Genomic DNA, 23,005 nt, shown 5'->3' on the forward strand with positions numbered 1-23,005 from the left:
TGCAAAAGTGGCGCAAACGTACAAAATACAATTGTATTTTGTAAGCTTGCGCCGCTTTTGTGTCAAAACGTGACGCAAATGCGGCGCACAAAAGTATAAATATGGGCCTGAGTTTTCAAGGTTAATGACTGAGTGTCAGTCCCTTTAATGCCTCTTGACATTAGCCTTGACTGATTGTTGTCACCAGTCTTGAAGAATCAAGTGTGCAAAGAAAACACCTTGGTTACCCAATTGGAATTAAGTCGTATTGACTTTGTCTTTATTTAGAGTCTGGCAAACAAGATACTGTGTCAAAACGTGGTAGATATCATTCTACCATATTACAAGTGCACTATAGTCAATGGCACTTGTAATACGGCGGACAGGATGTCCGCCACATTTTGACGAGGTATCCTGCCTGCCAAACTCTAAATAAAACCCTTAATCTGTAGATATTAGAAGCACTTAGAAACAAGCTCATTTAAGTTAGTAAGTGCTATAAAAACACATTAGCAGGACCTCCAACAAAGTGGGCACTCCGCAAGTATGCCGACACTAGTCGGAACTTTTAGCCATGGTATTGGGGAACTTGATGTCTAATCCTAGCTGTACTACGTTTCACAACTATCCTGGTATTAAATATGGTATTAAAAATATGGGTAAGTCCCCCAACACAGTGGTATTTACACCAGGAGGAGGGTCATGGTTTACCCAGAAATATAAACAAGGGTGTACTTTTATTTCAACACTATCAGACCTTCTCTAAAGAACAGCAATTAGCGTGGGGATTATTTACTAAAGTTTTGCATTGGTGCTCGCATGTGCAAAGAGATGCAAAGGGACAGAAGCATTGCATCAAATTTACTTACCTTTATAGAAGACTGTGGACGCAGCACAAAACTGTGCAGCGCAACTTGAGCACACGTGCAACCCTTGATAAATAACTTCTGTAATATAATGGAACATGCACTCCTTTTTCCTGTATAAATTTATGTGTGAACTTTTTTTTGCAGCAGTCCTCGTATGTTTCGAGTGTTTTTTCCTTAAAGTGTGTATCAGCACAGGCTGGGGTCGAATGGGTGCATAGTTTATCCTCACAGCTGGGGGATTTTGCTGGGATTCAAACCAAACATTTTTCCCAGAAGGACTAGGGAAGGGACCGCTTCTGGAAGGGCAGCAGTTGAAGAAAACATTAGCGCCTTAATGTTTCATATGGCTGGTCCAGCAGGGTCATGGCTCACTAGGGCTTCCTTTGACTTGTATGTCCGATCATATATAAACTCGTCTGACTTGCACCTTTGTCTTAAATTGTCTTTTCCTTCCCACGCCCCTTAAAATTCCCCCAAACCCCACACATCCTCTGTCCTGCTCTATACCCATTCCCATATCTCCATCTGTGTTCCAAACCACTTCCTCCCCAACTCTTTCATTCCCTCTCACCCCTGCCCCGCCGTCTACTTCACCCTCCCAGCAGTGCTAGTAGCACAAAGGGTGGCACCTCTCACTCATACTCACCAAGTTCCACCTATCGCCACCGCAGCATGGCGCAGCCGGTCAACGCCAGCACTCGCCTGTCCAGCGTCTCATCGCACGACTCCGGCTTCATCTCGCAGGATGCCATGTACTCCAAGCCTCCTTCACCGATGCCCTCGGACATCACCAGCCAGGTATTGGGAAATGACTGCCATGGTGTGGTGACCACAGGCAGGGGCTGTGCAACAGGTACCTTAGGTGAATTGTGCATCGGGCTGGAACCATGAAGGATTATGGTGAGATTGCGGCCAATTGCATGACATGGGGTAGGGAAGGCACGACTTGGGGGGAAATTAAGGGAAAATGCTCTTCATAAGGAAGAAAACGTTAAAAAAGTGCTGCAAACTGGTGCAAAGTGTTGTAATCTACTTTCTACTACTTTACACGAAGGAGGCACACCATGGGTGTTACATGGATGTCCCTGTGCAATACTCATGGTTTTTTATGAAAATCCATGTTTACTAAAAACGGTAGATAGATTTGCACAAGGATTTGCACCGCAGCAATTACACACAAGCATAACTTGTGAGAAGTTTTCTTTCTCAAAACGTTTCTGAATGCGCATGTGTGCTGTAATGACTTGGCGCCTGCAGTAAGAAAGACTGCAGTGTCTCACTCGGCTGGCCATTCTCCGGAGAAACATCAAAATACTATAACTGAACTCATATTTCCCTAAACTAATCCACCACTAATTCCTCTTGGGTTCCAGAGTAGATTGCTGTTCGCCAGAAAGCGCTTCGACGCTGCGTCAGGGGTAGTAAGCGCTATATAAATACTATTTCAATACAATTCAATAAAGTAAGGTGAACTTTCACAGTGACGTGTTTGGAGGGGCACGTATCTAGACGTGTCCATTTCTGATAGGTCCTAAAGGTGTGACGCTGCAGCATTAATGCATTTTCTGCTGTATTTACTTTGTTAAAAGAAATCACTTATGAGGCACTTACTAATTTTCTTGAACACGCATGATTTTGTTTGTCTGAAAATTGATTCCTTACAAAGCACACATTTTGCTTCCTGTAGCAGGTTTTTAAACCGCATTGCTGCTTACTCCTGTGAGTACTTCCCTGGTAAGTGCCACTGATGACGTTATACATGCACAACGACGTCTGATTGGTCCATTGCAGAGTGTGGCACACCAACAATGTTCTGGATGAGACAAACTATAAACAACAGCCAGTGCTCGCAATAGCCAGGAAAGTGACTTGTTTTTATTGTTATGCCGCCGCCTCCTGTCCTCTATAAAAACAAATTACTAAAAAATTTAAGAAAGCTTGCACAGAATCTGACTGCTCTGTGGCATCAAAGCTTCTCCGTCTTGCTATTCCTGTGTCCGCCGTCATTCACCAGGTAGGAAAATGCAGAGCTCTCGAGTTTTCCGGTTCCATTCGTGGGTAGCAGTAATTTGTAATCTCGTTTAACCAACTGTAAAACCAGGACCGCAATCCCAAAAATGTAAATAACATAACTATGCAGGATGAACTCGGGCATGAAACTGGGAATCTAGAGAGCTCCGAGTATGGCATAAAAACCCAGTGTTAAACCATTTTACCTTCTGTCTTTGAATGAGGAACTTAGGCCCATATTTATACTTTTTTTAGCGCCGCATTTGCGTCATTTTTTGAAGCAAAAGCAGCGCAAACTTACAAAATACAACTGTATTTTGTAAGTTTGCACTGATTTTGCGTCAACAGCCAATGCAAATGCGGCGCTAAAAAAGTCTAAATATGGGCCTTAGTGTGCAAAAACAATCTATCAAAAATGACTCTCAAAGTGTTTGACATGTACGTGATTCGGACATTAGGCACATATGCACCCCAAAGGTACCTGATACACTGCAAAGTGCAACACAATAGATCACCACCAAAGGCACAAAAAACATATGAGCTAAGAACAGGTTAAGGCGCTTGGCTTTAGTATACATTTTGCCAGCAAAACATAGGCCCATATTTATACTTTTAGCGTCGCATTTGCGTCATTTTGTAACCCAAAAACAGCGCAAACGTACAAAATACAATGGTATTTTGTAAGTTTGCGCCAATTTTGCATTAAAAAACTACGCAAATGCGGCGCTAAAAAAGTATAAATATGGGCCATAATTTGATTTGCAGGTAGGTGACACTGCAAATACTAGCAAATGATACAACAAAATGTCAGAAGGAAATGCTTGTGCCAGCCTTTCCTAACCACTGAGAATTCATCTGAGCAGCTTCCTGTCCCTTCATTTTCTATAGACATGCTGCTTCTTTGGAAAAAAGGGCCCAGCCCTACAGAAGTCAGCCTTCCCTTGCCATTTATTCACCATACTGCCGACTACCTACCTCACTGGGACAAAAATGACATCAACCCCAGATCCATTCAAGCATCATCAGTGAGGTGCAGCGTGTACAGTGCTTAATTTGAGCCTGTGGTTTCGGTGCGGAGCACCAGCACTTATTTTTGAGGGCTGACACTTATTTTTCTGCCTCAAGCATTTACTGTGAGTAAAAGACACATATGGGAAAGGCCGAGGAAGAGGAAAACTAAAAAGCATCACAAAGGGTGAAAGCAGAAAGCTGCAAGAGTGAGCTGAAAAGGCAGGGAATGGCTGTAAATGGAATAAAGAGGCATGAGAAGGCTTCAGGATTGCTCTGCCTCAGTATTCCATGCTCGCACATTTAATTTCAGCAGCTGCTTGTTTCAGAGGAGAGCTTTGGGCACTGGCACATTTTTATATATAAATTTAGCACTGAGCTTGTACCTCTAGGAACATCGTATGTGAGACGTACATTTGGGCACACTCATTATTACACTTATGGGGGCTCCAAAAAGGGATGCATGAAATTCATAACAAGGAATGCCAGCAAAAAATACTATGCATATCTTCGAAGCCAAATGGTTTACGACATTAAGGGCCATATATCTCATTCATTTTTGTGCTCGCAAACGGCCCGATTGTGGCGTTTGCAACCACAAAAATGCATTTTGGTATGTAGGAATTCCAGATTGTGATTCGGTAACATGTTACTGAATCACAATTTAGAATTGCAAATAAATACCGATTTGGTATTAGGAAGGGGCTTGTGAAGGGCGTCCTTTCCTCATACCAAATTACAGCAGCATGTAGGAATGTTTTGTGACCAAAATGCAGTCGCAAAACATTCGCGTTTTGCCACCTACTTCAATTAGTTGGTAACCCATTCACAAATGGGAAGGGGTCCCCAAGGCATCCCATCCCCTTTTTGAATGCATGCAAAAACATTTTTTAAGAGCAGGCAGTGGTCCCACGGCCACTGCCTACTCTTAAAAAAAAATGAAAAGAAAACTTGTATTGTTTTAATATTTTAAACGCATCCTGTTTTCCTATAAGGGAAACGGGCTGCATTTATAAAAAAAAAAGGTTGCTTTATTTAAAAGCAATTACAGATATGGTGGTCTGCTGAGCCCAGCAGGCCACCATCCCTGTGATTTTAGCATTTCCTTATGGGTCACAAATTGCAACCTACCTCATGAATATTAATGGGGAAAGGCTAAATGAAACTCATGGAGTTTCATACATTCAAATAGCGATTACTTAATTGCGATTCACAGGATATCACAATTAGATAGTCGCTAGTCAAAGTAATTATACATCTGGCCCTAGATTACAAGACTGACAACACAGGGCAAAGAAAACAATTGTTCATCACCTGTAGCTCACAGACATAGCTAAGGTCATTACAAAGGCTGGCATTGATTGTAAAGGTTGGTGAGCAAGCAGCTGAAACTACTACCCACAGGTCACTCCACTAGACATGATGCTGCCCCAGTGAATCTAATAGTGCCTCACCGTAGTCCCAATCAGTGGATATAGTATGTGCAAGGTATATGTGAGCAGGCAGCCTATGCTCAATGTATTTTTTCCGGTTCACAGGTACCTTGACCTGGCATACCATAAGATTTTGCGGAGCCAGGGTCAGTAACTTCAGAGGGTCCCTCAGTAGGCTAAGCACTTACATCAAGGGCCACTGAAATTATGCAATTCTGCGGGTGTGGCGTTTTTCACGTGATAGATAGATTTGTTGCATTTCCACATAATCGTTCATCTGCTGCATAATTTGCAGGTTTTAACAAAGGAAACATTTTGTTTCTAGCTCAAACAGATAAACGGTTACTAAAATGTGGTGATGCTTGTTGCTGTCCAGCGGGAGCCACTTTACAAAGGTTATCTGTGTACCTTTCAGTCACATATTGCTGTATTTGGGAGTTGAAGTAGTACTAATAGGGTGAGACCTTGGTCCAGACTTTAACATATGTGAAAATGACAAAATAGTAAACTGATAACACAAATTGTACCACAAACACTGCATAATTTGCAATTTTTTGCCTCATAAGGTAGTAAAGCCATAACAAAAAAATGAACGGAGCACTCTTTAAATAGTTAATTTAAGATCCTAACTGTGTACATGAAATCAAATGTAATATCATAGAGTATCATAAATACTTATACAGTGATAGATAGGGATAACATAAGTATGTGATGGTTCCAAAAATAGACTGTTTCAGTTATCAGTTTTAATACAAACGTTACCAATAAATATGAAGCAATAATTATAAAACAAACACAAAAAGAATACATAAATATCACAAAAATATCACAAACACCTTAAATAACAACATATATATACCACACATTTAACATAAACAATCTAATCCAATTAGGGACAGAAATTCTTCCAAAGAAAAAAGCTTAAAGTCCAAACGCCAAACAATCACAATCAGTTCATGGGAAGTGATGTACAATGTCCAATCAATTAGCTTTGGGCAGTGTAGGAAGTTGGCTCTGTATGTGCTACTTCAAAGTAAGGAATAGCATGCACAGAGTCCAAGGGTTCCCCTTAGAGGTAAAATAGTGGTAAAAAGAGATAATACTAATGCTCTGTTTTGTGGTAGTGTGGTCGAGCAGTAGGCTTATCCAAGGAGTAGTGTTAAGCATTTGTTGTACATACACATAGACAATAAATGAGGTACACACACTCAGAGACAAATCCAGCCAATAGGTTTTGTATAGAAAAATATCTTTTCTTAGTTTATTTTAAGAACCACAGGTTCAAATTTAACATGTAATATCTTGTTTGAAAGGTATTGCAGGTAAGTACATTAGGAACTTTGAATCATTTCAATTGCATGTATACTTTTCAAGTTATTCACAAATAGCTACTTTAAAAGTGGACACTGCAATTTTCACAGTTCCTGGGGGAGGTAAGTTTTTGTTAGTTTTACCAGGTAAGTAAGACACTTACAGGGTTCAGTTCTTGGTCCAAGGTAGCCCACCGTTGGGGGTTCAGAGCAACCCCAAAGTTACCACACCAGCAGCTCAGGGCCGGTCAGGTGCAGAGTTCAAAGTGGTGCCCAAAACGCATAGGCTTCAATGGAGAGAAGGGGGTGCCCCGGTTCCAGTCTGCCAGCAGGTAAGTACCCGCGTCTTCGGAGGGCAGACCAGGGGGGTTTTGTAGGGCACCGGGGGGGACACAAGCCCACACAGAAATTTCACCCTCAGCGGCGCGGGGGCGGCCGGGTGCAGTGTTAGAACAAGCGTCGGGTTCGCAATGGAAGTCAATGAGAGATCAAGGGATCTCTTCAGCGCTGCAGGCAGGCAAGGGGGGGCTTCCTCGGGGAAACCTCCACTTGGGCAAGGGAGAGGGACTCCTGGGGGTCACTTCTGCAGTGAAAGTCCGGTCCTTCAGGTCCTGGGGGCTGCGGGTGCAGGGTCTTTTCCAGGCGTCGGGACTTAGGTTTCAGAGAGTCACGGTCAGGGGAAGCCTCGGGATTCCCTCTGCAGGCGGCGCTGTGGGGGCTCAGGGGGGACAGGTTTTGGTACTCACAGTCGTAGAGTAGTCCGGGGGTCCTCCCTGAGGTGTTGGTCCTCCACCAGCCGAGTCGGGGTCGCCGGGTGCAGTGTTGCAAGTCTCACGCTTCTTGCGGGGAGATTGCAGGGTTCTTTAAAGCTGCTTCTTTGGATAAAGTTGCAGTCTTTTTGGAGCAGGTCCGCTGTCCTCGGGAGTTTCTTGTCGTCGTCGAAGCAGGGCAGTCCTCAGAGGATTCAGAGGTCGCTGGTCCCTTTGGAAGGCGTCGCTGGAGCAGAGTTCTTTGGAAGGCAGGAGACAGGCCGGTGAGTTTCTGGAGCCAAGGCAGTTGTTGTCTTCTGGTCTTCCTCTGCAGGGGTTTACAGCTGGGCAGTCCTTCTTCTTGTTGTTGCAGGAATCTAATTTCTAGGTTCAGGGAGAGCCCTTAAATACTAAATTTAAGGGCGTGTTTAGGTCTGGGGGGTTAGTAGCCAATGGCTACTAGCCCTGAGGGTGGGTACACCCTCTTTGTGCCTCCTCCCAAGGGGAGGGGGTCACATCCCTAATCCTATTGGGGGAATCCTCCATCTGCAAGATGGAGGATTTCTAAAAGTTAGAGTCACCTCAGCTCAGGACACCTTAGGGGCTGTCCTGACTGGCCAGTGACTCCTCCTTGTTTTTCTCATTATCTCTCCTGGACTTGCCGCCAAAAGTGGGGGCTGGGTCCAGGAGGCGGGCATCTCCACTAGCTGGAGTGCCCTGGGGCATTGTAACACGAAGCTTGAGCCTTTGACGCTCACTGCTAGGTGTTACAGTTCCTGCAGGGGGGAGGTGTGAAGCACCTCCACCCAGAGCAGGCTTTGTTTCTGTCCTCAGAGAGCACAAAGGCTCTCACCGCATGAGGTCAGACACTCGTCTCTCAGCAGCAGGCTGGCACAGACCAGTCAGTCCTGCACTGAACAATTGGGTAAAATACAGGGGGTATCTCTAAGATGCCCTCTGTGTGCATTTTTTAAATAAATCCAACACTGGCATCAGTGTGGGTTTAATATTCTGAGAAGTTTGATACCAAACTTCCCAGTATTCAGTGTAGCCATTATGGAGCTGTGGAGTTCGTTTTTGACAGACTCCCAGCCCATATACTCTTATGGCTACCCTGCACTTACAATGTCTAAGGTTTTGCTTAGACACTGTAGGGGCATAGTGCTCATGCACATATGCCCTCACCTGTGGTATAGTGCACCCTGCCTTAGGGCTGTAAGGCCTACTAGAGGGGTGACTTACCTATGCCACAGGCAGTGGGAGGTTGGCATGGCACCCTGAGGGGAGTGCCATGTCGACTTAGTCATTTTCTCCGCATCAGCACACACAAGCTGGCAAGCAGTGTGTCTGTGCTGAGTGAGGGGTCCCTAGGGTGGCATAAGACATGCTGCAGCCCTTAGAGACCTTCCCTTGCATGAGGGCCCTTGGTACCAGGGGTACCAGTTACAAGGGACTTACCTAGGTGCCAGGGTTGTGCCAATTGTGGAAACAATGGTACATTTTAGGTGAAAGAACACTGGTGCTGGGGCCTGGTTACTAGGGTCCCAGCACACTTCTCAGTCAAGTCAGCATCAGTATCAGGCAAAAAGTGGGGGGTAACTGCAACAGGGAGCCATTTCTTTACAGGCAGTAAGAGTTCTTGTCCTCCAATGTAAGCAGATTAGTTGGTAAATTTCCGATCACACTCAGCCGACACGTGTTTCGTCCTCTGAAGGACTTTATCAAGGCTGACAAAAACAAATCATATCACTCTATATAATCACTTGTTTTAAATTATTACTTCAAATAATCTCAACCAAACTTTTAAAATCAAAGTCTATAATCAATTTCCCTGAGAACCACCACATGCAAGTGAAATTGTTAAAACCAAAAGCAAGTGCAATTATCGTGACTCCTATATCAAAATGTCACACTTACCCCATCAAAACATATGTATATTAGGGACATACCAAAATCAACATTCCAAGTTTTACATATTGTTATTTCAATTGTTATGTTCCAGGAAACATGTTCATATGGTTTTAATAACCAACAAAAGAAGTAATAACTGTAATGCATTCATGCAGGTTAGTATTACTGACTTAAACCTAAAAAGTGAACGTCACACGTGTCTAAAAGATTAGAGACTCAAAATGGTTACATGAGTCAAATATAACATAGTCCAGTTTCCAGCTCCCCGGTGATGAAAAATTGTTAAATAATGTACCTTATCTTCCTGTACTCAATATAAACTATTTCGGTAATGGTTGAACAATGGAATGCCGAAAAACTGTGCATCTGTAAAAGAGCATAGTAGATCTCCAATGTACAATGGACCAAATCACATGTACTAAGCACACATTGGTCAGTCTGAATACTACACCAACCTGTGTTCAATCGTCTCTAGTCCGAATGTATCCAGTTGGATATGTTCAGTTGTGATAATGTAATCATGGTGTAGCTTCCATATTTAATTAAAAAATCCAAACATTCTTTTTATCTGCAACATATTATGAAATAAGAGGATTTGTAAACATTAGCAGAACATTAACCTCCTACGAGTGAGTCCAGTCACAATAGCTAGTACCTAATCCTTATAGATGTCCAACAGGTATACATATGTATGCTAAATAAACCTCATATCTATAAAGCCTTGTCCAAGTATCTCTTACCCTGTTTGTGCCGAATTAGACCGCAGTTACGTGCCCTTCCGCATCGCTTTCGAAAAACTGATTACCTCTCGGACTCGTCCTTTTATGTTTGATGAACATAGAAGTAGGACTCTAATATGTGTGCGCCTTTTGTTGTTCGTTTGACTCGCCAAATGGCCGTGATTGAGCAACGGCCACCATCTTGGAGTATCAACCGCAATGATATATGCATACAGCAACAGAAACACGCTTACCAATTATGGCTGAGACACACTGAAACCTCTAAAGTACTCAAAAAAAGAAAAGTCAATTACATGAGCTAACAATCATATTAAACCAACTACTCCATTCGTCATATATTCCTAATTTAAACAACCAAGTTTCTACATGTGTCTGTGATTGGTTCCACAGTGTAAGCGCCATCTTGGTGGAATTCGCAATATGCTTATTGATGTACTAGTTCTCAAATACAGAACGCACCTCTCTTAGAATAGAGGGAGGTGCAACCCGTATATTTACACTGATATACAAAGTTTTGATTTATATACAGATCCACATTTATTTCCTTATATTCCACTCCATATATCTATACAAATCGCAAGTCCCCAACACACAGAAAGATAATGAAAACTGAACCATCTCATATATTGCTTTTGGCGTGCTTGTGAAAGGTTATATCAATGTGGTCAAACTTGTTAGCCTATGTTCTTCGTGCAACGGGCAAGTAGTCTTATAATCATGCACATTAGTAGATGTGATAGTGTATCATGCAATTTATAAGTACACTATACTGCAACCTGTAGTACATGTTCCCAAATTTGTACTTAGCTATAACAATATCATTGTCACATCCCATAATGGAGCAAGGATATCTTCAATGTTTTTATACAAGAGCATATAAGATCATAAAAAATGATACATTTCGTGATCTACATTCATCCCCAATTGAATGCTCTTGAACCTCAGTATCCATCTTGAATCATTTTTTCTAAGTTCTAATTCTCGATTACCCCCTTAAAGGAGAGGATCCAAGAACATGTACGGGCCTTAAGAAACAACGATGCACTATCTCCAGTAGTGCGCCATGTGCTCAAGGAACACTCCTCAGTTGAGATTCCCATGTTTAAATACATGGGTATTAGCCAAACGCGAGCACATCCCAGAGGGGGTAATCGAGAATTAGAACTTAGAAAAAATGAATCAAGATGGATACTGAGGTTCAAGAGCATTCAATTGGGGATGAATGTAGATCACGAAATGTATCATTTTTTATGATCTTATATGCTCTTGTATAAAAACATTGAAGATATCCTTGCTCCATTATGGGATGTGACAATGATATTGTTATAACTAAGTACAAATTTGGGAACATGTACTACAGGTTGCAGTATAGTGTACTTATAAATTGCATGATACACTATCACATCTACTAATGTGCATGATTATAAGACTACTTGCCCGTTGCACGAAGAACATAGGCTAACAAGTTTGACCACATTGATATAACCTTTCACAAGCACGCCAAAAGCAATATATGAGATGGTTCAGTTTTCATTATCTTTCTGTGTGTTGGGGACTTGCGATTTGTATAGATATATGGAGTGGAATATAAGGAAATAAATGTGGATCTGTATATAAATCAACACTTTGTATATCAGTGTAAATATACGGGTTGCACCTCCCTCTATTCTAAGAGAGGTGCGTTCTGTATTTGAGAACTAGTCCATCAATAAGCATATTGCGAATTCCACCAAGATGGCGCTTACACTGTGGAACCAATCACAGACACATGTAGAAACTTGGTTGTTTAAATTAGGAATATATGACGAATGGAGTAGTTGGTTTAATATGATTGTTAGCTCATGTAACTGACTTTTCTTTTTTTGAGTACTTTAGAGGTTTCAGTGTGTCTCAGCCATAATTGGTAAGCGTGTTTCTGTTGCTGTATGCATATATCATTGCGGTTGATACTCCAAGATGGCAGCCGTTGCTCAATCACGGCCATTTGGCGAGTCAAACGAACAACAAAAGGCGCACACATATTAGAGTCCTACTTCTATGTTCATCAAACATAAAAGGACGAGTCCGAGAGGTAATCGGTTTTTCGAAAGCGATGCGGAAGGGCACGTAACTGCGGTCTAATTCGGCACAAACAGGGTAAGAGATACTTGGACAAGGCTTTATAGATATGAGGTTTATTTAGCATACATATGTATACCTGTTGGACATCTATAAGGATTGGGTACTAGCTATTGTGACTGGATTCACTCGTAGGAGGTTAATGTTCTGCTAATGTTTATGTAAGGAAATGCCTCCTTGGCATGGTTGCCCCCTGACTTTTTGCCTTTGCTGATGCTATGTTTACACTTGAAAGTGTGCTGAGGCCTGCTAACCAGGCCCCAGCACCAGTGTTCTTTCCCTAACCTGTACTTTTGTATCCACAATTGGCAGACCCTGGCATCCAGATAAGTCCCTTGTAACTGGTACTTCTAGTACCAAGGGCCCTGATGCCAAGGAAGGTCTCTAAGGGCTGCAGCATGTCTTATGCCACCCTGGAGACCTCTCACTCAGCACAGACACACTGCTTGCCAGCTTGTGTGTGCTAGTGAGGACAAAACGAGTAAGTCGACATGGCACTCCCCTCAGGGTGCCATGCCAGCCTCTCACTGCCTATGCAGTATAGGTAAGACACCCCTCTAGCAGGCCTTACAGCCCTAAGGCAGGGTGCACTATACCATAGGTGAGGGTACCAGTGCATGAGCGTGGTACCCCTACAGTGTCTAAACAAAACCTTAGACATTGTAAGTGCAGGGTAGCCATAAGAGTATATGGTCTGGGAGTTTGTCAAACACGAACTCCACAGCACCATAATGGCTACACTGAAAACTGGGAAGTTTGGTATCAAGCTTCTCAGCACAATAAATGCACACTGATGCCAGTGTACATTTTATTGCAAAATACACCCCAGAGGGCACCTTAGAGGTGCCCCCTGAAACTTAACCGACTATCTGTGTAGGCTGACTAGTTCCAGCAGCCTGCCACACTAGAGACATGTTGCTGGCCCCATGGGGAGAGTGCCTTTGTCACTCTGAGGCCAGTAACAAAGCCTGCACTGGGTGGAGATGCTAACACCTCCCCCAGGCAGGAGCTGTAACACCTGGCGGTGAGTGTAAGGAAATGCCTCCTTGGCATGGTTGCCCCCTGACTTTTTGCCTTTGCTGATGCTATGTTTACAATTGAAAGTGTGCTGAGGCCTGCTAACCAGGCCCCAGCACCAGTGTTCTTTCCCTAACCTGTACTTTTGTATCCACAATTGGCAGACCCTGGCATCCAGATAAGTCCCTTGTAACTGGTACTTCTAGTACCAAGGGCCCTGATGCCAAGGAAGGTCTCTAAGGGCTGCAGCATGTCTTATGCCACCCTGGAGACCTCTCACTCAGCACAGACACACTGCTTGCCAGCTTGTGTGTGCTAGTGAGGACAAAACGAGTAAGTCGACATGGCACTCCCCTCAGGGTGCCATGCCAGCCTCTCACTGCCTATGCAGTATAGGTAAGCCACCCCTCTAGCAGGCCTTACAGCCCTAAGGCAGGGTGCACTATACCATAGGTGAGGGTACCAGTGCATGAGCATGGTACCCCTACAGTGTCTAAACAAAACCTTAGACATTGTAAGTGCAGGGTAGCCATAAGAGTATATGGTCTGGGAGTCTGTCAAACACGAACTCCACAGCACCATAATGGCTACACTGAGAACTGGGAAGTTTGGTATCAAACTTCTCAGCACAATAAATGCACACTGATGCCAGTGTACATTTTATTGTAAAATACATCCCAGAGGGCACCTTAGAGGTGCCCCCTGAAACTTAACCGACTATCTGTGTAGGCTGACTAGTTTTAGCAGCCTGCCGCAAACCGAGACATGTTGCTGGCCCCATGGGGAGAGTGCCTTTGTCACTCTGAGGCCAGTAACAAAGCCTGCACTGGGTGGAGATGCTAACACCTCCCCCAGGCAGGAATTGTCACACCTGGCGGTGAGCCTCAAAGGCTCACCTCCTTTGTGCCAACCCAGCAGGACACTCCAGCTAGTGGAGTTGCCCGCCCCCTCCGGCCAGGCCCCACTTTTGGCGGCAAGGCCGGAGAAAATAATGAGAAAAACAAGGAGGAGTCACTGGCCAGTCAGGACAGCCCCTAAGGTGTCCTGAGCTGAGGTGACTCTGACTTTTAGAGATCCTCCATCTTGCAGATGGAGGATTCCCCCAATAGGGTTAGGATTGTGACCCCCTCCCCTTGGGAGGAGGCACAAAGAGGGTGTACCCACCCTCAGGGCTAGTAGCCATTGGCTACTAACCCCCCAGACCTAAACACGCCCTTAAATTTAGTATTTAAGGGCTACCCTGAACCCTAGAAAATTAGATTCCTGCAACTACAAGAAGAAGGACTGCCCAGCTGAAAACCCCTGCAGCGGAAGACCAGAAGACGACAACTGCCTTGGCTCCAGAAACTCACCGGCCTGTCTCCTGCCTTCCAAAGATCCTGCTGCAGCGACGCCTTCCAAAGGGACCAGCGACCTCGACATCCTCTGAGGACTGCCCCTGCTTCGAAAAGACAAGAAACTCCCGAGGACAGCGGACCTGCTCCAAGAAAAGCTGCAACTTTGTTTCCAGCAACTTTAAAGAACCCTGCAAGCTCCCCGCAAGAAGCGTGAGACTTGCAACACTGCACCCGGCGACCCCGACTCGTGGCGATCCAACACCTCAGGAGGGACCCCAGGACTACTCTGATACTGTGAGTACCAAAACCTGTCCCCCCTGAGCCCCCACAGCGCCGCCTGCAGAGGGAATCCCGAGGCTTCCCCTGACCGCGACTCTTTGAACCTAAAGTCCCGACGCCTGGGAGAGACCCTGCACCCGCAGCCCCCAGGACCTGAAGGACCGGAGTTTCACTGGAGAAGTGACCCCCAGGAGTCCCTCTCCCTTGCCCAAGAGGAGGTTTCCCCGAGGAATCCCCCCCTTGCCTGCCTGCAGCGCTGAAGAGATCCCGAGATCTCTCATAGACTAACATTGCGAACCCGACGCCTGTTTCTACACTGCACCCGGCCGCCCCCGCGCTGCTGAGGGTGAAATTTCTGTGTGGACTTGTGTCCCCCCCGGTGCCCTACAAACCACCCCTGGTCTGCCCTCCGAAGACGCGGGTACTTACCTGCAAGCAGACCGGAACCGTGGCACCCCCTTCTCTCCATTCTAGCCTATGCGTTTTGGGCACCACTTTGAACTCTGCACCTGACCGGCCCTGAGCTGCTGGTGTGGTGACTTTGGGGTTGCTCTGAACCCCCAACGGTGGGCTACCTTGGACCAAGAACTAAGCCCTGTAAGTGTCTTACTTACCTGGTTAACCTAACAAATACTTACCTCCCCTAGGAACTGTGAAAATTGCACTAAGTGTCCACTTTTGAAACAGCTATTTGTGAATAACTTGAAAAGTATGCATGCAATTTTGATGATTTGAAGTTCCTAAAGTACTTACCTGCAATACCTTTCGAATGAGATATTACATGTAGAATTTGAACCTGTGGTTCTTAAAATAAACTAAGAAAAGATATTTTTCTATATAAAAACCTATTGGCTGGATTTGTCTCTGAGTGTGTGTACCTCATTTATTGTCTATGTGTATGTGCAACAAATGCTTAACACTACTCCTTGGATAAGCCTACTGCTCGACCACACTACCACAAAATAGAGCATTAGTATTATCTCTTTTTGCCACTATCTTACCTCTAAGGGGAACCCTTGGACTCTGTGCATGTTATTCCTTACTTTGAAATAGCACATACAGAGCCAACTTCCTACAGTGAGCCTCAAAGGCTCACCCCTTTGTCACAGCACCGCAGGACACTCCAGCTAGTGGAGTTGCCCGCCCCCTCCGGCCCGGCCCCCACTTTTGGCGGCAAGGCCGGAGAAAATAATGAGAATAACAAGGAGGAGTCACTGGCCAGTCAGGACAGCCCCTAAGGTGTCCTGAGCTGAGGTGACTCTAACTTTTAGAAATCCTCCATCTTGCAGATGGAGGATTCCCCCAATAGGGTTAGGATTGTGACCCCCTCCCCTTGGGAGGAGGCACAAAGAGGGTGTACCCACCCTCAGGGCTAGTAGCCATTGGCTACTAACCCCCCAGACCTAAACACGCCCTTAAATTTAGTATTTAAGGGCTACCCTGAACCCTAGAAAATTAGATTCCTGCGACAACAAGAAGAAGGACTGCCCAGCTGAAAACCCCTGCAGAGGAAGACCAGAAGACGACAACTGCCTTGGCTCCAGAAACTCACCGGCCTGTCTCCTGCCTTCCAAAGAACTCTGCTCCAGCGACGCCTTCCAAAGGGACCAGCGACCTCTGAATCCTCTGAGGACTGCCCTGCTTCGACGACGACCAGAAACTCCTGAGGACAGCGGACCTGCTCCAAAAAGACTGCAACTTTGTTTCAAGGAGCAACTTTAAAGACCCTGCAATCTCCCCGCAAGAAGCGTGAGACTTGCAACACTGCACCCGGCGACCCCGACTCGGCTGGTGGAGAACCAACACCTCAGGGAGGACCCCCGGACTACTCTACGACTGTGAGTACCAAAACCTGTCCCCCCTGAGCCCCCACAGCGCCGCCTGCAGAGGGAATCCCGAGGCTTCCCCTGACCGCGACTCTCTGAAACCTAAGTCCCGACGCCTGGAAAAGACCCTGCACCCGCAGCCCCCTGGACCTGAAGGACCGGACTTTCACTGGAGAAGTGACCCCCAGGAGTCCCTCTCCCTTGCCCAAGTGGAGGTTTCCCCGAGGAAGCCCCCCCTTGCCTGCCTGCAGCGCTGAAGAGATCCGTTGATCTCTCATAGACTAACATTGCGAACCCGACGCTTGTTTCTACACTGCACCCGGCCGCCCCCGCGCTGCTGAGGGTGAAATTTCTGTGTGGGCTTGTGTCCCCCCCGGTGCCCTACAAAACCCCCCTGGTCTGCCCTCCGAAGACGCGGGTACTTACCTGCAAGCAGACCGGAACCGGGGCACCCCCTTCTCTCCATTCTAGCCTATGCGTTTTGGGCACCACTTTGAACTCTGCACCTGACCGGCCCTGAGCTGCTGGTGTGGTGACTTTGGGGTTGCTCTGAACCCCCAACGGTGGGCTACCTTGGACCAAGAACTGAACCCTGTAAGTGTCTTACTTACCTGGTAAAACTAACAAAAACTTACCTCCCCCAGGAACTGTGAAAATTGCACTAAGTGTCCACTTTTGAAATAGCTATTTGTCAATAACTTGAAAAGTATACATGCAATTGAAATGATTCAAAGTTCCTAATGTACTTACCTGCAATACCTTTCAAACAAGATATTACATGTTAAATTTGAACCTGTGGTTCTTAAAATAAACTAAGAAAATATATTTTTCTATAACAAAACCTATTGGCTGGATTTGTCTCTGAGTGTGTGTACCTCATTTATTGTCTGTGTGTATGTACAACAAATGCTTAACACTACTCCTTGGATAAGCCTACTGCTCGACCACACTACCACAAAATAGAGCATTAGTATTATCTATTTTTACCACTATTTTACCTCCAAGGGGAACCCTTGGACTCTGTGCATGCTATTCCTTACTTTGAAATAGCACATACAGAGCCAACTTCCTACATTGGTGGATCAGCGGTGGGGTACAAGACTTTGCATTTGCTGGACTACTCAGCCAATACCTGATCACACGACAAATTCCAAAATTGTCATTAGAAATTGATTTTTGCAATTTGAAAAGTTTTCTAAATTCTTAAAAGACCTGCTAGGGCCTTGTGTTAGATCCTGTTTAGCATTTCTTTTAGAGTTTAAAAGTTTGTAAAAGTTTGAATTAGATTCTAGAACCAGTTGTAGATTCTTAAAAAGTATTCCAACTTTTAGAAGCAAAATGTCTAGCACAGATGTGACTGTGGTGGAACTCGACACCACACCTTACCTCCATCTTAAGATGAGGGAGCTAAGGTCACTCTGTAAAATAAAGAAAATAACAATGGGCCCCAAACCTACCAAAATACAGCTCCAGGAGCTTTTGGCAGAGTTTGAAAAGGCCAACCCCTCTGAGGGTGGCAACTCAGAGGAAGAGGATAGTGACTTGGAGGAAAATTCCCCCCTACCAGTCCTATCTAGGGAGAACAGGGTCTCTCAAACCCTGACTCCAAAAATAATAGTCAGAGATGCTGGTTCCCTCACAGGAGAGACCAACACCTCTGAAATCACTGAGGATAACTCCAGTGAAGAGGACATCCAGTTAGCCAGGATGGCCAAAAGATTGGCTTTGGAAAGACAGATCCTAGCCATAGAGAGGGAAAGACAAGAGATGGGCCTAGGACCCATCAATGGTGGCAGCAACATAAATAGGGTCAGAGATTCTCCTGACATGTTGAAAATCCCAAAAGGGATTGTAACTAAATATGAAGATGGTGATGACATCACCAAATGGTTCACAGCTTTTGAGAGAGCTTGTGTAACCAGAAAAGTGAACAGATCTCACTGGGGTGCTCTCCTTTGGGAAATGTTCACAGGAAAGTGTAGGGATAGACTCCTCACACTCTCTGGACAAGATGCAGAATCTTATGACCTCATGAAGGGTACCCTGATTGAGGGCTTTGGATTCTCCACTGAGGAGTATAGGATTAGATTCAGGGGGGCTCAAAAATCCTCGAGCCAGACCTGGGTTGACTTTGTAGACTACTCAGTAAAAACACTAGATGGTTGGATTCAAGGCAGTGGTGTAAGTAATTATGATGGGCTGTACAATTTATTTGTGAAAGAACACCTGTTAAGTAATTGTTTCAATGATAAACTGCATCAGCATCTGGTAGACCTAGGACCAATTTCTCCCCAAGAATTGGGAAAGAAGGCGGACCATTGGGTCAAGACTAGGGTGTCCAAAACTTCCACAGGGGGTGACCAAAAGAAAGGGGTCACAAAACCTCCCCAGGGGAAAGGTGGTGAGACAGCCAAAAATAAAAATAGTCAAGAGTCTTCTAAAGGCCCCCAAAAACCTGCACAGGAGGGTGGGCCCAGAGCCTCTTCACAAAACAATCCTGGGTACAAGGGTAAAAACTTTGATCCCAAAAAGGCCTGGTGTCGAAACTGTAGTCAGTCTGGACACCAAACTGGAGACAAGGCCTGTCCCAAGAAAAGTTCCACTCCAAACTCCAATCCAGGTAACACTGGAATGGCTAGTCTCCAAGTGGGATCAACAGTGTGCCCAGAGCAAATCAGGGTCCACACTGAAGCTACTCTAGTCTCTGAGGGTGGGGTGGATTTAGCCACACTAGCTGCCTGGCCCCCTAACATGCAAAAATACAGGCAGCAGCTCTTTATTAATGGGACAAGTGTAGAGGGCCTGAGGGATACAGGTGCCAGTGTCACCATGGTGACAGAGAAACTGGTTTCCCCTGGCCAATACCTGACTGGAAAAACTTATACAGTCACCAATGCTGACAATCAAACTAAAGCACATCCCATGGCAATGGTAACTTTAGAATGGGGGGGGTCAATGGCCTGAAACAGGTGGTGGTCTCCTCAAACATCCCAGTAGACTGTCTGCTTGGAAATGACCTGGAGTCCTCAGCATGGTCTGAGGTAGAGCTAAAAACCCATGCAGCCATGCTGGGTATCCCTGAACTGGTGTGTGTAAAAACAAGAGCACAGTGCAAGGCACAGGGTGAAAAAGTAGAGCTGGAGTCTGGAAAAATGGCCCAGCCTACCAAGAGAAAAGGAAAGTCAGTTGGGAAACCAACTGCAACACAGTCAGAAAAAGGGAACCTCTCTTCTCAGGAAGAAGTTCTGCCCTCTGAGGGAACTGAGCCTTTGGAGCTTGAACCTTATCAGGTTGAGCTCTTAGGCCCAGGGGGACCCTCAAGGGAGGAGCTGTGTAAGGGACAAGAAACCTGTCCCTCTCTTGAAGGCCTTAGGCAGCAAGCTGCTGAAGAGTCCAAGGGCAAGAAAAATGGAACACATAGGGTCTATTGGGAAGATGGACTCCTGTACACTGAGGCCAGAGACCCCAAACCTGGTGCCACTAGGAGAGTGGTAGTGCCTCAGTCGTTCAGAGAGTTTATTCTGACATTAGCCCATGATATTCCCCTTGCTGGGCATTTGGGACAAACCAAGACGTGGGAGAGGTTAGTCAACCACTTCTACTGGCCCAATATGTCCCAGAAGGTTAAGGAGTTTTGCCTCTCCTGCCCCACCTGTCAATCCAGTGGTAAGACAGGTGGGCACCCAAAGGCCCCCCTCATTCCACTTCCAGTGGTGGGGGTCCCCTTTGAAAGAGTGGGTGTGGACATAGTTGGTCCACTGGAACCTCCCACAGCCTCAGGAAATATGTACATCCTAGTAGTAGTGGATCATGCTACTAGGTATCCTGAAGCTATTCCCCTTAGGTCGACTACTGCCCCTGCAGTAGCCAAGGCCCTCATTGGTATCTTTACCAGAGTGGGTTTCCCTAAGGAGGTGGTGTCTGACAGAGGTACCAACTTCATGTCAGCATACCTAAAACACATGTGGAATGAGTGTGGAGTGACTTACAAATTCACTACACCATACCATCCACAAACTAATGGCTTAGTTGAGAGATTCAACAAGACATTAAAAGGCATGATCATGGGGCTCCCAGAAAAACTCAAAAGGAGATGGGATGTCCTCTTGCCATGTCTGCTTTTCGCTTACAGAGAGGTGCCACAGAAGGGAGTAGGATTCTCACCCTTTGAACTTCTGTTTGGTCACCCTGTAAGGGGACCACTTGCTCTTGGTAAAGAAGGCTGGGAGAGACCTCTTCATGAGCCTAAACAAGACATAGTGGACTATGTACTTGGCCTTCGCTCTAGAATGGCAGAGTACATGGAAAAGGCAACCAAAAACCTTGAGGCCAGCCAACAGCTCCAGAAGTTTTGGTATGACCAAAAGGCTGCACTGGTTGAGTTCCAACCAGGGCAGAAAGTCTGGGTTCTGGAGCCTGTGGCTCCCAGGGCACTCCAGGACAAATGGAGTGGCCCTTACCCAGTGCTAGAAAGGAAGAGTCAGGTCACCTACCTGGTGGACCTGGGCACAAGCAGGAGCCCCAAGAGGGTGATCCATGTGAACCGCCTTAAGCTCTTCCATGACAGGGCTGATGTGAATCTGTTGATGGTAACAGATGAGGATCAGGAGGCAGAGAGTGAACCTCTCCCTGATCTTCTGTCATCAGACCCAAAAGATGGCACAGTAGATGGAGTGATCTACTCAGACACCCTCTCTGGCCAACAGCAAGCTGATTGTAGGAGAGTCCTACAGCAGTTTCCTGAACTCTTCTCCTTAACCCCTGGTCAGACACACCTGTGTACCCATGATGTGGACACAGGAGACAGCATGCCTGTCAAAAACAAAATCTTTAGACAGTCTGACCATGTTAAGGAAAGCATCAAGGTGGAAGTCCACAAGATGCTGGAATTGGGAGTAATTGAGCGCTCTGACAGCCCCTGGGCTAGCCCAGTGGTCTTAGTCCCCAAACCTCACACCAAAGATGGAAAGAAAGAGATGAGGTTTTGTGTGGACTACAGAGGGCTCAATTCTGTCACCAAGACAGATGCTCATCCAATTCCTAGAGCTGATGAGCTCATAGATAAATTAGGTGCTGCCAAATTCCTAAGTACCTTTGACTTGACAGTAGGGTACTGGCAAATAAAAATGGCACCTGGAGCAAAAGAGAAAACAGCATTCTCCACACCTGATGGGCATTATCAGTTTACTGTTATGCCCTTTGGTTTAAAGAATGCCCCTGCCACCTTCCAAAGGTTGGTGAATCAAGTCCTTGCTGGCTTGGAGTCCTTTAGCACAGCTTATCTTGATGATATTGCTGTCTTTAGCTCCACCTGGCAGGATCACCTGGTCCACCTGAAGAAGGTTTTGAAGGCTCTGCAATCTGCAGGCCTCTCTATCAAGGCATCCAAATGCCAGATAGGGCAGGGAACTGTGGTTTACTTGGGCCACCTTGTAGGTGGAGGCCAAGTTCAGCCACTCCAACCCAAGATCCAGACTATTCTGGACTGGGTAGCTCCAAAAACCCAGACTCAAGTCAGGGCATTCCTTGGCTTGACTGGGTACTACAGGAGGTTTGTGAAGGGATATGGATCCATTGTGACAGCCCTCACTGAACTCACCTCCAAGAAAATGCCCAAGAAAGTGAACTGGACTGTGGAATGCCAACAGGCCTTTGACACCCTGAAACAAGCAATGTGCTCAGCACCAGTTCTAAAAGTTCCAGATTATTCTAAGCAGTTCATTGTGCAGACAGATGCCTCTGAACATGGGATAGGGGCAGTTTTGTCCCAAACAAATGATGATGGCCTTGACCAGCCTGTTGCTTTCATTAGCAGGAGGTTACTCCCCAGGGAGCAGCGTTGGAGTGCCATTGAGAGGGAGGCCTTTGCTGTGGTTTGGTCCCTGAAGAAGCTGAGACCATACCTCTTTGGGACTCACTTCCTAGTTCAAACTGACCACAGACCTCTCAAATGGCTGATGCAAATGAAAGGTGAAAATCCTAAACTGTTGAGGTGGTCCATCTCCCTACAGGGAATGGACTTTATAGTGGAACACAGACCTGGGACTGCCCATGCCAATGCAGATGGCCTTTCCAGGTTCTTCCACTTAGAAAATGAAGACTCTCTTGGGAAAGGTTAGTCTCATCCTCTTTCGTTTGGGGGGGGGTTGTGTAAGGAAATGCCTCCTTGGCATGGTTGCCCCCTGACTTTTTGCCTTTGCTGATGCTATGTTTACAATTGAAAGTGTGCTGAGGCCTGCTAACCAGGCCCCAGCACCAGTGTTCTTTCCCTAACCTGTACTTTTGTATCCACAATTGGCAGACCCTGGCATCCAGATAAGTCCCTTGTAACTGGTACTTCTAGTACCAAGGGCCCTGATGCCAAGGAAGGTCTCTAAGGGCTGCAGCATGTCTTATGCCACCCTGGAGACCTCTCACTC

At 45.8% G+C, this 23,005-nt stretch overlaps 1 protein-coding gene across 9 annotated transcripts in view; it reads left to right on the forward strand.

Annotated features, from left to right (window-relative positions):
* The window catches only part of MTSS2 (MTSS I-BAR domain containing 2), a 309,369-nt gene that overhangs the window by 251,001 nt on the left and 35,363 nt on the right, over positions 1 to 23,005 (forward strand). For 5 of the 9 annotated variants that reach the window (XM_069217485.1, XM_069217486.1, XM_069217481.1 and 2 more), the window contains exon 10: positions 1,520 to 1,646. In XM_069217485.1, the coding sequence (XP_069073586.1) occupies positions 1,520 to 1,646 (127 nt within the window). Of the gene's footprint in view, positions 1 to 1,450; positions 1,647 to 23,005 lie in introns of all 9 variants that reach the window. The other 4 variants (XM_069217477.1, XM_069217479.1, XM_069217484.1 and 1 more) reach the window with 1 other exon arrangement.

Source organism: Pleurodeles waltl, chromosome 12, assembly GCF_031143425.1.
Source record: "Pleurodeles waltl isolate 20211129_DDA chromosome 12, aPleWal1.hap1.20221129, whole genome shotgun sequence".
Taxonomy (NCBI): domain Eukaryota; kingdom Metazoa; phylum Chordata; class Amphibia; order Caudata; family Salamandridae; genus Pleurodeles; species Pleurodeles waltl.